Source organism: Fulmarus glacialis, unplaced genomic scaffold (assembly GCF_000690835.1).
Source record: "Fulmarus glacialis isolate BGI_N327 unplaced genomic scaffold, ASM69083v1 scaffold3055, whole genome shotgun sequence".
NCBI lineage: Eukaryota > Metazoa > Chordata > Aves > Procellariiformes > Procellariidae > Fulmarus > Fulmarus glacialis.
Genome location: NW_009210970.1, coordinates 20,424 through 35,517, shown reverse-complemented (window position 1 = coordinate 35,517; position 15,094 = coordinate 20,424). Strand labels below are relative to the sequence as shown.

At 38.1% G+C, this 15,094-nt stretch overlaps 1 protein-coding gene across 1 annotated transcript in view; it reads left to right on the top strand.

Moving 5' to 3' along the window:
* The first annotated feature begins 430 nt into the window (after positions 1 to 430).
* The window catches only part of MRE11A (MRE11 meiotic recombination 11 homolog A (S. cerevisiae)), a 22,247-nt gene continuing 7,583 nt past the window's right edge, over positions 431 to 15,094 (top strand). The window contains exons 1-12 of the mRNA XM_009577327.1: positions 431 to 450; positions 970 to 1,102; positions 2,030 to 2,190; positions 2,814 to 2,901; positions 3,831 to 3,972; positions 5,505 to 5,619; positions 6,706 to 6,891; positions 7,360 to 7,531; positions 8,081 to 8,161; positions 8,716 to 8,842; positions 10,327 to 10,430; positions 12,958 to 13,131. Of these exons, the coding sequence (XP_009575622.1) occupies positions 431 to 450; positions 970 to 1,102; positions 2,030 to 2,190; positions 2,814 to 2,901; positions 3,831 to 3,972; positions 5,505 to 5,619; positions 6,706 to 6,891; positions 7,360 to 7,531; positions 8,081 to 8,161; positions 8,716 to 8,842; positions 10,327 to 10,430; positions 12,958 to 13,131 (1,503 nt within the window). The remainder of the gene's footprint in view (positions 451 to 969; positions 1,103 to 2,029; positions 2,191 to 2,813; positions 2,902 to 3,830; positions 3,973 to 5,504; positions 5,620 to 6,705; positions 6,892 to 7,359; positions 7,532 to 8,080; positions 8,162 to 8,715; positions 8,843 to 10,326; positions 10,431 to 12,957; positions 13,132 to 15,094) is intronic.

Below are 15,094 nucleotides of genomic sequence, written 5' to 3'. Positions count from 1 at the left end.
GGTGCCGCCGTGCCCATCCGCCCGGCCTCCTGCCCAGTCAGGCTTTGCGGCCGTTCCCATGAAGTTGCGCGTTCCTTGCATGCCTCCGGGTGGCCCTGCCGGGGAGGGAGGCGTCAGGAGCAGCGCTCCGTGCCCGGGCGACCGGTGTGAGAGGGCTGGCGGTGCCCCACGGGGTAGCCACGCGTCTTGCGCGGTAGTAAATGGTTAAAGCAAGCACGGATCTCTCCTTATCTTGAGTTTTTCTGCAAGCAGTAATTACCAGTAAAAGAGGGGGTAACTGATCATTCGGCTCGCTGCGCCCTTCATTCTAATTCGTTTCTATTTTCGTCTTTTAGGCTTTACGTAGCATCTATGAAGATAGAAACTGACCTCCTGACTTGACTTACTAAGCTGTGTCCAGAGCCTTTTTGTGAGGAGTCTTGGCACGAAGATGAGTACCATCAACTCGCAGTAAGCTCCTGTTGTCGGCAGCTCTATGCAGTTCTGTCATACCAGATAGCAAGTCTTTTGTATGTTTGGAAGTCAAGAAGGACTTGGATCCGTCATTTGTGTTTTCCCTCAGGTCGTTATGATCATCATACTTGCTTTCATATATATGTAGATTACTAGTGCAAAGAGAGAAATTGAATGTTTGTTCACCAAGTCTTCTTAAAGGCAGAAAACATACAAAGGATTCTTTAGTTTTTCATTAGCTACTTCAGAGAGATGGTTCTAGCTCTTTGCTAGAGTAGGCTGATTGGGATAACCAAATCTTCAAACTGGTTGGTTAGGTGAAGTGCTGTTTGCAATAAAAGTAGTGAAATGTTTTGAGACTATTACAGGAATTATATTTTGATAAAGTCTTATAACAAATGTGCTGTTTTATAAAAAATCTTTCTCTCTTCAGACAGAACAGCTTACCTTAATAAACTCTGTGTTGAAATTCTTAAGTATATTGCTCTCTAACACAAATTTCCCTGTCTTATTCAGGGATGATGAAGATACCTTTAAAATACTTATTGCTACTGATATTCATCTTGGCTATTTGGAGAAGGATCCAGTGCGTGGAAATGATACGTTTGTAACTTTTAATGAAATTCTGGACCATGCTGAAAAAAATGAAGTACGTACTGCCTTTTGGAAAGTGAAGGAGTGAGACTGTGGAAAATACGTTCCAACCTGCCAGAAGCTATAAAGCTTAGTCCTGGTGCAATCTTCAGTAATATCAAATTAAATGACTGAACTAAACTATTTATTGCAACCAGTTATGTTTCTGTTTTAGTAAAAGGAATGCCTATTCCTTTGTGAGGGCGTTCTTATTAAACTGTGACCCTGGTTGCATTAACGGTATTTTCAGATTGCCTGCTCCAGTTCCAGTGGTACTTAGAGAGGGTTTGTCACTGCAAGAAGGGAAAATAGTTGGGGAGAGCGAGGGTAATGATACAAAGTCTTCAGACAACTTAGAAAGTAAAAAAAAAAAAAAGTAAGAAACTTCTAAAGTGTTGTTTCTGTTTTTAAGGATTGAGTGTTTCGTAGTCAAATTATTTGTAATTTTGATGAAGATGATTTTTTTTCCATAATGCTTTTTCAAAAGCTAAATATATACAGAAACTGCAACTAGTACCTTCTCAAAGTAATGTGGCAATAGCTACTGATGTCTTCCCACTAGGCACCACAGCAGTGAAAAGATAATGTAGCTCTTCATGCCTGTCAAAGAAAATGTTCAGGAGCCAATCTGGAGACCCTTTTTAAAACACTTCACTAGTATTTCTTTTCAACACTATCACACTATTGGTTGTTTTCTCCTATAACTCTTTACAAATGGGTCTTTTGGGGTTTGGTTTTGTTTTAATGAATAATTTAGTTAATGTTTGTTTCATGAGGAAATGAAACACCCTGTCTGCAACTACCAACTCATTTTACCTAGAAGTCCAGATATAAGGAGATATGTGGAACTCTTAGAAGAAATAATTTAAACAATTTGCTTAGAAGTCTTTCAAGGGAATACAAAATGTTGTATTAAAATAATAGAGCTTTTTGTTACATACAGGTGGACTTTGTTTTATTAGGTGGGGACCTTTTTCATGAAAACAAACCTTCCAGAAAAACAGTGCACTCTTGTTTGGAATCACTAAGAAAACACTGCATGGGTGATCGTCCTGTTCAGTTTGAAATTTTGAGTGATCAGGCAGTTAATTTTCATTATAGCAAGTAAGTATGTTCCTATAAATTATGGTGTAAGGTTTGGTTTGCGTATTGATGTATGTGTTGTGATTTTTATGATTTGTATCCTCCGTGACTGAAACCTCAAAGTTTTAGGCCTGTTTGTGTGAGACAGTTTACAGGATGACTTCACCTATCATCTTTTGTAATCTAAGTCTATAAAGGAATACACACAATTCTTTTAGAAACTTCTGAGTGTGTTGATACATTTATGTAATCTGTAGTTTCTTGTCCTTCAAGTACAATGGAAGTAAACCAATTTATGTGAATTGCTCTGCTAAAATCAGCAGAGTTCCTTGTGTGTAAATAAAGGTTGCACAGCCCAGTCTGCTGCTCTTGCATGTACCGCGCAACATGTTGTACAATTCTTTTCATAAGCTTGCTCTAAAAAAATAGGATCTTTTTGCTACCCTGTTCCCAGTGGGAAGTGCCATTCCAGTCCATGAGTAAGAATCTTCTTACACTGTGCAGCTGAAGTTTATTCATAGCCTTAGTACTCATTTGTCCTGCTGTCATGATGTATTTGGGATGACGTTAATTTGAAGAGAACATTGGGAATTATCCACCAATTTGCAGATATAGTTTAACTTTTTTTTCCTCTTCTTCTTCAGGTTTCCGTGGGTGAATTATCAGGATGGAAATCTCAACATTTCTATTCCAATTTTTACTATTCATGGCAATCATGATGATCCCACAGGGGTAATTATTATCCTAATTGTACTATACTGTTACATTACAAAAATAATATAGAAACAGAGACTTGTATAGAAATACAGTTCTTGGAGAACAGGCTAGTTTTAGTCAGTTGCTCCACTCTTCACTTAAATATTTTGTGTATCTTTAGGAATTCTGTTAATTAGTGACAACAAGTTAAGCGTGACATTAAAAAAGAGAATGCAAAGAAGTTAAGGGATCTATATGAACTATGTTTAAATTCTTAATTTAGATAGATGTCTGTTACTGAGAACAGAATCACTTTTCATGCCAAGAAATGGCAGCCTTTCAGAAAGTTTCTAAAACAATTTCTATTTATAGAGACTGAAAGCTTTTTTCTTAAAGAAGGGGAATTTTGGTACTTGGACTTGTGCATATGCAATTGATATGCATCTTATAATTTCAAGGAGGATAATCTAATAATGATGAAATGCTAGTTTAAAAATCAACAACTAAAAGCAGGAAAAGGACATTTAGAAAGCAGCAAAGCACATGTTGAATTAGTGATTTTGTATTTTATATCAAATAGCAGTGTATCATGGAGATGAGTGTTTTAACCACAGAAATTTAACTTTGGACCTATTGTGAAGTAGTTAGCTTAACCAGATAATTTTCTGTAGTAGTTTAGAGACTTTGGCTGTTTAGGGTTTTTTTGTTTTGTTTTCTGAATGATTTAATGTTTAATTTCATGTTGTTCAAATGAAGCAAGACTTGGAAGGAGAAGGGATTTGCTTCTGTACCCATGAGTACTGAAAAAAAAGCTAATATATGTGGCGGGGTTTTTCAACTGCAGAAGTTACTTAAAGAAAGATATTCTCTCTCGCTTTTGAGACTGTTTCACTTAGACTTTAAAGACTAAATGTTCTGTTCAAAGTTTTTAAAACTTTTTCAAAGTTTCTTAATATTTTCTACAGGCAGATGCACTGTGTGCGTTGGATATTTTAAGCTGTGCAGGATTGTTGAATCACTTTGGACGTTCAAATTCTGTGGAGAAAATAGATATTAGTCCCATTTTGTTGCGTAAGGGTAGAACAAAAATTGCTCTGTATGGCTTGGGTAAGTATTAGTCTGCCAGACTCTGGCTAGACTGTTCATGTATTACTGAAGCTCAATAGGTCTAAATTAAGTTGGAACAAACATAGTGCTGCAACAAGCATGAAGGTCTAAGTAATGCTAAATTAAAGCATATCAGTTCTGTGACAGTGTCAGGTTTCCCCTCCTGCTGCGTTGTCACTGGCTGACAGTGGTTTTTTTTTATATTTAAAAGCATAAACTGTCTGAGCAGAAACCTAATGTCTGATGTGTCTGTCTGAAATGGTTCATAAGTAATATCTGTCACAGGTAACCTCCGTTTCTTTAAAGAAACTTATGAAGAGTTTCACATTTTAAAGGTGTTCTATGGTGGGTTTTCAACTTCAGTTTGTCCCTTTCTATCTTCTCCTCCGCCTTCCCCTCTATCCTCACTTCTTACTTAGAATGGTTATTCCAAGTAAGAATACTTAGAATTCTAGGGAAGTTAACTGTTAAGATCTTAATTTTTTCCCCTTATTTTATGTCCAGTCATGAGTGATTAAACACTTATTTCTAAGCAACTTTTAGAGCTATAAATTAAGTCCTAGTTGGCCATGATTTCATGTGTTTAATGAGATACTTTAAAAGCTTGGTAGATGTTCTAGGGGTTAGTAGTCAGGGTTCTAATATTCTAAGGGTTAGTAGTCAGGGTTCTAATACCACAATATAAAAGTTTTCAAAAAGCATTTGAATTTTTAATACCCAAAATCGTTACTGGGAAATGCCACAACTTTCTAAAGTACAGGTGTTGCTGCATGAAAATGTTCATGAGATGTTTCTTTGAGCTTGTGCCAGGATTATATACCCTCTTGACTTTTCTCAAATTTAAAGAGCACTTGTTCTTAAACAAAATACGTAAACTCCATATGGGATTTTATTGAAATGCATCATGAACCCTGGGTATGGATGGTTTGGTTTTGGGTTTTTTTTTCCTTGTTAAAAACATCAAGGAAATAATCAGTGACAACAGTTCAGAAGTACTAGAGACTTTTTCCTGCTGTGTGTGAAAGCACAGATTTTGCAGAATTCATGGTTTATTTCTTGTTTTGCAGAGGATTTCAAAGTATGTTTAAGAACTCCATCTCTACTCAGTTGTATCTAGTTTTAGACTCCACCTTACAACAAAATATACTTTCTCTGTCAACAAGAAACAAAACACCTCTTCTAAAATTTTTAATTCTGCCCATAGTCAGTTGTTAGGCACAGAAAACTGGCAAGAGGTCTCAAACCAGATGTAGTTAATGAAACTGCTTTTAGCAGTTGTTTAAAGGTAGATTTCATGTTAAAATGTCTTATTTTCAGAAGTCTATCTAGTAAAATAGACAATTTATACTTTGATCTGTTCAAATTCATAATCATGCCTCAGACTTCTTAGGTCATGAAAATGAAGATCTGATCTTGCCACAGATTTGTGTTCTTGATGCTTTTTTTAATAGAGTTGCTAATAAAAATGCTATAAAATAAGTAGTTGGTTTACCACACAAAAATGATTTAATGTTTTGTTTTGTCCGCTCCAGGAGCTATTCCAGATGAAAGGTTGTATCGTATGTTTGTCAATAAACAAGTAACCATGCTGAGACCAAAGGAAGATGAAGATAGTTGGTTTAACTTGTTTGTGATTCATCAAAATAGGTAACAGTATTGAATGAATTGCAGTGACTTTTAAACTTACTGTGTTGCTTCATTAAACTGCCTCGAAAAGGATAGGTGATAAAGGAGCTATGCTAGTTGGTGCTTCTTGTAAATAGCTGGTTTCTTAAGATTTTCCCAAATGAAGGCATTGGTTTACAGCTCTTCATACAGAAGAATCATAAAGGAAAAGAGTTGAAATAAATGAGTTGGGAACGTTGGGAAATCTCTTCCCAAACTCTTATAGTTAGGGGCAGTGGAGGGTTTGTAATGTAGTATGCATATAATTAAGTCTTGTCTGCTTGTTAGAGCTGAAAGAGCATCAAACTTCATATTTTATTTTCTATCCTTGTTCGAACCCTAATTTGACAAGTACCGTATCATCACTTGCACTGCTATACTTTACTATTTCTCTTGAATAAAGAATAGGTAGCTTGTATTCTTTCTGCCTAGACGCTTCTGCCGGCAGTGGTAGTAGGAACAGGCAGAGTTCTCTTCCAAATCCTTTCTTACAGTTTTTCCTGAATAAGAGTGCAATCCTCATGTGCAAGTAACGGTGAGGCAGAAGTAAACAAATATAGCTCAGATAACCCTGTGTACTGATCTCTGTCCAGTAGGCTGAAGGAGCTCATTCCTCCTCCATCTCCTCTACCTTCTGGAAAGGGATGGGGGGTGGTGTGTCCCATGTCTATATAATTCAGTGGTTTTTAGCCCACCATTAAAAAAAAACAAAACAAAATGAAAAAAAAACCACCACAACAAAAAAGGCCATGAGGTGCTATAAAAGCATTCACATGGAAAAAACCCTGAAGTCTTGCAAGCCAAGTAAAAAGAAAAGGGAGATCCAAATAAAAGGAGGAGAGCAGAAAAGAATGAGCTGTGTAAGTTGCCTTTTTGTTTAACCAAATACTTTAAACAATTGCGTAAGGAATAAATGTGAAGAGTACCTGATATGAAGAGTACATCAGGTATTCTTGCTGGAGTTTCTGTATCACTTTAAATCACACTGATGTTTTTCTCCTCCTTCACTCCCCCCTTGCCCACCCATGACTGTACACGTTCTAATTATTTTTCTCTTTTCTTGAACAGGAGCAAACATGGAGCTACCAACTACATTCCAGAGCAGTTTTTAGATGACTTTATTAATCTTGTTGTGTGGGGTCATGAACACGAGTGCAAAATAGCTCCATTCCAAAATGAACGGCAACGTTTCTATGTTTCTCAGCCAGGAAGTTCAGTGGTGACATCTCTGTCCCCCGGGGAAGCTGTGAAGAAGTGTGTGATCTTTTCTTTTTGTTTTTGTTTATCCCTTGTCTTATGTCTCTCGTGTTGTGTTGAGAAAGGAAAAATACTTCTATTAAGTACGAAAGGACTTGTGTTATAGTGTGGATTAGCTTCACAGTGTGACATAACAAATGAAGTAGATAGAATCAGTGCCTGGAATAACTTTTGCTTTACTTAAGATTAAACCTAACATTTGAAGCAAACGGAACTTATATAAAAGGAGTTACACCCTGATAAATTGGAATACAAGGAACTGTGTAGATGTGCTTGTGGATGGAACAAGTACAACCTAAATATAATAGAACTGAAGTTTGGCAGGGCTAACCCTGAAGTACAGATCCAAGAACTTCCTATAGCTTTTAAACTTTTGTCCCTGAAAAGTGAACATGAATTTAAAACAAATCTTTTACCATAGTTCTCTTAAGTTTATCTTCTAGTAAGTTACCTTTCTCCTTCTAGACACATTGGTTTGCTGCATGTTAAAGGGAAAAAAATGAAAATGCAGAAGATTGCTCTAGAGACAGTGCGAACTTTCCACATGGAGGATATTGTTCTAGCTGATCACCCAGATCTTTTTAATCCCGACAATCCTAAAGTAACTCAGGCAATACAAGCATTCTGCATGGAAAAGGTAACTTGTAACGCTAATGGTATATGGATAACAGCGTATGGACAGGGAATGGGATCTGTGACTGGTTTTGAGACTGGAAGATGAGAAATCTTGTGCCTTGCCCCATATTACTTGAGATGGACTTAGGCAGTGTTTCCATAGGAAGCTAATTCCATGACATTCACTGCAGCCTTGGCTTCTAGATTCCTTGACTGGGATGACCTATTAGAGTAGGCTGGAACTGCTTTATGGGGGCCCGTATGATCTTTGTACAAAAAAAAAAAAATTAGCAAAGGATAATGGCTAAAAGTAAAATAGTATGAGTGATCAGTGATGTAGCTGGTCTACACTGTATCTGAAAGATAAGCCTTTCATTGTGACTTTTTTCTCATTCGTTCTTATGGCTTTTGGCTGGATACTGGTACATATGTGTGTTCAGGAATGAGAGCACATCCTATAATCATTTTTATAGCTCCCCCCTGCAGCTGAATGGATTTTAAGTTATACTTGAAGAGTTCAGGCATCTGTAAGATAACAAAGTGGAACTGAATTTCTCATTCTGCTTCACAGGTTGAACTGATGCTGGACAATGCAGAAAGAGAACGCTTGGGAAATCCACGCCAGCCAGAGAAGCCTCTCATAAGATTACGAGTAAGAAATTGTTCAGTTTGGATTGCTTTGTTTTGAAAGGTCACTGTGAAAAGTTTCAAAGCAAAGTCATGCTTTTTCTATAAACACATAATATATAAAATTTCTTACTGTGTACTGGCAAATATAAATCGCCTTCATACCATGATTCTGTTTACCTGTGGTATAAGTAGTAGTCTACAGTAAAGGATGAGATTGGTCATAAGTGTACTTCACTGCTGGTCTGAATAAGGGCATGAAAAGTGGCTATTTACAGAGAAGTTTTTCTTAAGTCATATTATCCTGTGTTCCTAACCTAATTTACGGAAACTTTCCTGAAGACTACTAAATGAATCAAGTTAGGAACAAGTTATGAATCTGGGCTGTTACTAGCTATTCTGTTAATATTATTAGCTGTTATTATCCATTAACTATTCTGCATAGTGTGGGAAAGCATTAATTTTAGGTTGACTTTTTTACTTTAATTTTTCCTTTGAAGGGTAACAAACTCATCTTGATCTGTATGCCTTCTCTATTTCTGTTTGTTTCATATTTAAATTTTTCCTTTTCTCTCTTAGGTTGATTATACAGGTGGCTTCGAACCATTCAGCGTCCATCGTTTTAGCCAGAAGTACATGGATAGGGTGGCTAACCCAAAAGACATCATACACTTTTTCAGGCATCGTGAACTAAAAGAGAAAAATGGTAATTATAAAGGAAGGAATCATTGGCTTGCCTTGGCTTTCATTCTTCTTCCTTTATTTTGTTACCCAGCACTTGCAAAGGCTTGGTGTCTACCATCTGTGTGTTATAGGACGAGCAAAGATGCATAGTCGCATTTAAGTGTATATACTGCACAGTATTTCTGTTCTATTTCTGGGTTTGTCTAAAATTCTGATATTCAGCACAGCATCTTCTGACAGTTATTCATAAATAATTCCTTTTTCTTTGGCCTCAAACCTTATTGAGTTGCTTATAGTAATACACATAGCCCCATACCAGATTAAGTTACTCCATGATTCTATGATAATTACCATGAAATGCATTAAACATCTCACTCCTGAGACTTCTCAGAATGAGGTGGTTGGTTTTGGGCACTCTGCAGGAAGAGAGATGGGTGTTGTGCTTTTTCCCTTTGTTTTTTAATTTTATTGCTGTACTAATTCATTTGTTTATACCTAAAATAGTAATGGAGGGGATGGGCTTGAGAAATGTTTGTATATTTTAAAAAAAAAAAAAAGGTCCAAATGTACAACAGCATTTTGTTTGCCCTAATTAATCATGTGTGTGAGGTGCTCTTGGCTTGTCTGTTCCAGTTATGTCTCTATTCAAGCATTTGTGCAAAACAACTAATAGCTGTTACTATTGTAGTATTTCTCACCATGCCTAGAATTTTTAATAATAAATGGTTAGTAGAATACCATGGTTCTTTGCATTGCTTTATTGGATATCCTCTAATACAAGGGAGGTGGCTAATAAAGCAGTCAAAATTTTCAGTACATGTGCACATAATGCTGGGGTTCAGTACAGGTGATATTAAGACTTCATGAGTTCAGAAGTTGTTTCTTTTGTCATAGCTGCTTATGTGACAAGGCTAACAAAACAGTGTTTTGTGCTTGCATGTGGCAGATGTCTGGAAGCAGTCTGTAGTCACCTTATATTACTTTGCGTGGTATGTGGTAACCTCAGTTGATCATGCCTTTCCTTCTGTCATTCCTACCTTGCTGCCCGAGAATGGGAGGCAGCCTTAATGAGCTGTGAACATTTTCTACTGAAAATCAACCAGTGTGCTTTGGAGGAAAATTTCTTCTCTAGTGACAGAGTTACTTATAAGAAAACCCTTGTGCTTTGATGGGTCCTTTGATATTCTTCCATTTGTGATGTTCTAGAGTTCAATTACAATAACCTTCAGGACATGGTGTTCAATTTATAATTCCAGACGCTTGGTAGTTAGAAGAACACTTTGTATCTGGTAGAGGTGGAGTTGTCTTGTACAATTGTATCTGCTATGTTTACCTGTGTCTTCAGACAATAGACTCTACAGTTAGAACAAAAAACCTTTACATATAAAAGGGACCACAATTCTTAAGAGGCCTATATTAATCTTTTTTCCTATTACTGTCAGTGGGATGATGATAATTAAAAGCTGCAAACGTGGGTGACAGGGCCACTGTGCTTTTCTATTCTAGACAGCGATCTTAATTTTGGAAAACTGGTTGGCAGACCTGCTTCTGAGGGGATGACACTGAGGGTGGAAGACCTTGTAAAGCAGTATTTTCAGACAGCGGAGAAGGTATCTTTCTACCTTTTTTTTTTTTAGTGGAATATAATCTTTTTATCTTTTTTTGCTTTCTTAATAGAAGTAGTGTGCCCTGAAAAGACTGTGATGTTTACCAAGAAGTGAATTTATTTCCTATATAACTGTACGTGAATTTCTGTATGAAGTGTATGTCTTAGGTTAACAAGTAACTGTTGTGTATAGGTTGTATAGGGTATGTGAACTCATGCTGGTTTGAGAACATTATGATAACTCTTCATGTGAACTTGCAGTGTCTGCCCTGTACTAAATGATGTGTTGTGTTCTTACAGGAGGAAAATGTAAGGCAGCATGCTCTGCGTGAGAAGCTACCTCAATTTACTATAGGGTCAATGTACCATTTACTATTACTAGCTGACATGGAGTAACTTGTTACTTTGCAGTATATTTGTGTCCTCAGACATAGTGCAATTCCACGTTATATTTAAAGCAGAGCAGGGAGAAGGAAGAGAGCCCCCCCACCCCACCCAATAGTTTGCTTTCTCCCCACCCTTTCGTTAAACCTGATTTATTTCCCTTTTCCCAACACCAGGGCAGTTACATCTCAGAGGCAAAAAATAATAATCAGTGAGTCAGACGCTCAAATGCTTGATCTAGATGATCAAGCATAACTTTCAGAAGCTACTTCAGAACATAGAATCATAGAAAGTCATTAGAGCAAGGATTCCTGAAATAAAGATCCCCAAAATTATATCATCTTGCCTAACCTTAAGCACATGTTAGGCATCAGTATTAGGATGGCATAAATCATGCCCTGGAAGGGCTGTTTGCCTTGTGAATATGGTAGGGAACCCAGGGTGACTAGTTCAGAAGTAGGTACTTCTTCAAATCTATGCCACCCCTAAATCCCATGGGGAGGGGTAGCAGTGTCAAAGACAGGGCACTGTATTATTCTATGAAAAATAAATTTTGTTTTTAATCCCTTTTCCTCGCTTATTCTGCAAAATTGTTGCTGTTACACCATCTTCCCAACTTGTTTGTATGTTCTTGTAAAAACAGCTCAGTTACTGGTCCCTGCATTTGAGACCTGCTTCAGCAGCTCAACATCTGTAAAAACTTGAAAGAATCCATTGATGTTCTGGGGAGGCTTGCAGTAGGGGGATAATACGTTTTAAGTTAACACTGGTAATGAAAGAAAGAGGTGGGGGGAAGCATATTGTGCCCCAAAATGATGATAGGGATCTTAAACATTGTGTTAAGATAGCTTGTGCTTCAGGCTTTGCTAGACACCTGATGTTGTCTGATTAGGGAAACAAAAGAGTCCTTGGACCCTGAGGTGGCACAGGGCTGTAGTTAGATGTTCAAAAAATGCTAGACCAAAAATGTCTAACAAGTACCAGACTCTGTTAAGTCCCAGTGTTGCTGGTAAACTGAGGCCTAGGAGTTAAAAGCACTGCTGTTTGTCTCTTCAGCAAGCTTTTTTTTTTTTTTTTCCTTTGGAAAAAAGCTTAGTTGCTGAAAGTCTACATGAACATTCTGCATCATTACAATCAGTCACTCTTTCGAGATGCTTATCGTATTTTTTTGTTTGTAAACTTATTTTATAATAGCTGTAAAATTTATTCCTCTGCGCAGCATTATGTCAGGGAAGGTTTTATGCTTCCAATGCAACCCTCAAAACAGTTCCTGAAGGACACCTGGAAGGATCAAAAATCATTAATAAGCATATATAATGCTTATTACTAAGAAATTATTTGTGCTGTAGTTTACAGACAAAAGAGGCTGATATTTAAACGTTACTGTCCATATGGGGGTTTCATTCTCAGAATGTCTCTTCTTACTGTATTGGGAAGGAGGGTAGAGAAGAGAATGGCTGTGAAACACCACCAGTAGCATCTACTATTTTTACTAATTAGTGTCCATAGTAATATCTTAATGTAGAATATCTTGATGAATATCATCTCACTTGATGAACATGTGAGAACTATTGGTATTTACAGAATTGCACTTCAATAGAGTAGGCTTCTGCTTAATAGCTCTTAATGCTTCATAATAATAATTTGCCCTGCTCTGTAACTGCCATTTTTTAATGTTAGAATTTTACAGTAAAACTAATTTAGCATCTGTAATAATTCAGGGCCTGTTTTTAATAGCGTTTTTATGTCTCTGCAAGTTGATCTTAACTTCAGTTTAAAAAAGGGAGGGGAACTAGGAAAGAATACAATTTACCTTCTCTCCTTTCTCAGTAATACATTTCAGACAAAGTATTTTAGATATGACCAGCATTGTAGTTTCTTTACTGTTTATAAAACTTTTTTCTTCAAAGAGTCTGGAAAATACTCTGTTAAATAGGTGTAACATGCTAGTAGCAAAAGGGTTGTAACTGTATTATGACGAGTAACATGTTTACTTATTGCTGTGCTTTTCTCTGACTGAAATCTTCAATGCACGTTACTGTTTTTGGAACCAACTTAATGTAATATTTATCTGAAATGGCAGAAATATTACTTGCTTTCTTTGATGGCAGATGCTTCTTAACAAAATGTTTTCCCCAATTATAAAGAAAGTACAGCTTTCACTTCTAACTGAAAGAGGAATGGGAGAAGCAGTGCAGGAGTTTGTGGACAAAGAAGAAAAAGATGCCATAGAAGAGTTGGTGAAATTTCAACTAGAAAAAACACAGAGGTTTCTTAAGGAGCGTCGCACTGATGCAGAGGAAGGAAAAATAGATGAGGAGGTAATATTCTGTTAATTCCTTAGGAGAGGTCAAGACAGATGGTAGGAAAAACAGTGGTCACACCTGGTTTAATAGATTTGCCTGTGTGTGGAGCATGTGCAACATGCACCTCTAGTCATTTTTTGGAATTAATAAATATGGTGATGAAGTTTCAAATACATAGTTTAAAAGCCTGTATTGAAAATGGGTTTTAGGTATGCTTATACTGATTCTCACTTTATTTGCATATGCATGCATAGAAAAGATCTGTCACTGAAATATATGTAGAACTATGTCTATATCTCTACTGTGAGAAAGATGGTAGATACAGTCTCTTCTTAGCTTTTTCATATTGGTTTAGGGAAGAATACAAGAATAGGGCAAGCATAAAGGAAACTTATCCTTCGGGTGCTCTACTAGCTTCTCACTAGCTTGCAGCTCAGGGTCTCCCAGAGACAAACCTGGTTTATGTGTATCTAGTAACCCTTAATAGACTTCTCTGTCAACTTGTTGAGCTTCCACATGAGCCCATGTATTCAGTAGTAATATTCAAGCATTGTATGATCAGTTGTTCTGCAGCTTAACTGTGCACTGTGTAAAGAATAATTTGGTGCGCGGAGGAAGGTTGCACCTACCTGTTGTCTTGCTGATTGCTTTAATTCACGAGGGGTTGAAAGAGACCATAAGCAATCAGTGCCTGTAGGCTTTCTGTGCCACTTTGGGGTTTTTTTTTGTTTGTCTTTTGGACTAATATCTTCTTTCCCTCTCACCCATCATATCTTTTTCCATACTTGACAAGTTGAGCTTTCTTAGCTGTACATGTATTGCAGCGTTTGTCTCTTCTCAATATCGTTGTTTTCTATGTTGCTTCTTCATCCTTACCCTTCTTTTCCAGTCATTCATAGAATGACACATAGAATCGTAGAATCGTAGAATGGTTTGGACCTTAAAGATCATCTAGGTCCAACCCCCCTGCCATGGGCAGGGACACCTTCCACTAGACCAGGTTGCTCAAAGCCCCATCCAACCTGGCCTTGAACACTTCCAGGGATGGGGCATCCACACCTTCTCTGGGCAACCTTTGCACAAGTTGCAGTGCCTCACCACCCTCATAGTGAAGAATTTCTTCCTTATATCTCATCTAAATCTACCCTGTTTCAGTTTAAAGCTATCACCCCTCGTCCTGTCACTACATGCCCTTGTAAAAAGTTCCTCTCCAGCTTTGTTGTAGGCCCTCTTCAGGTACTGGAAGGCTGCTATAAGGTCTTCCTGGCCCCTTCTCTTCTCCAGGCTGAACAATCCCAACTCTCTCAGCCTGTCAACATAGGGGAGGTGCTCTAGCCCTCTGATCATTTTTCTGGCCCTCCTCTGGACTCGCTCCAACAGGTCCATGTCCTTCTTATGTTGGGGCTCCGGAGCTGGACGCGGTGCTGCAGGTGAGGTCTCACCAGGGTAGAGTAGAGGGGCAGAATCGCCTCCCTTGACCTGCTGGCCACGCTTCTTTTGGTGCAGCCGAGAATACGTTTGGCTTTCTGGGCTGCAAGCGCACGTTGCTGGGTCGTGTTGAGCTTCTCATCAACGAACACCCACCCCCAAGTCCTTCTCAGGGCTGCTCTCAATCCATTCTCTGCCCAGCCTGTGTTTGTACTTGGGATTGCCCCGACCCATGTGCAGGACCTTGCACTTGGCCTTGTTGAACTTCATGAGGTTCACACAGGCCCACCTCTCAAGCCTGTCAAGGTCCCTCTGGATGGCATCCCTTCCCTCCAGCGTGTCGACCACACCACACAGCTTGCTGTTGTCAGCAAACTTGCTGAGGGTGCACTCTATCTCACTGTCTTTGTCTCCGACAAAGATGTTAAACAGCGCTGGTCCCAGTACTGACCTCTGAGGAATGCCACTTGTCACTGGTCTCCACTTGGACATTGAGCCATTGACCGCAACTCTTTGAGTGCGACCATCCAGCCAATTCCTTATCCACTGA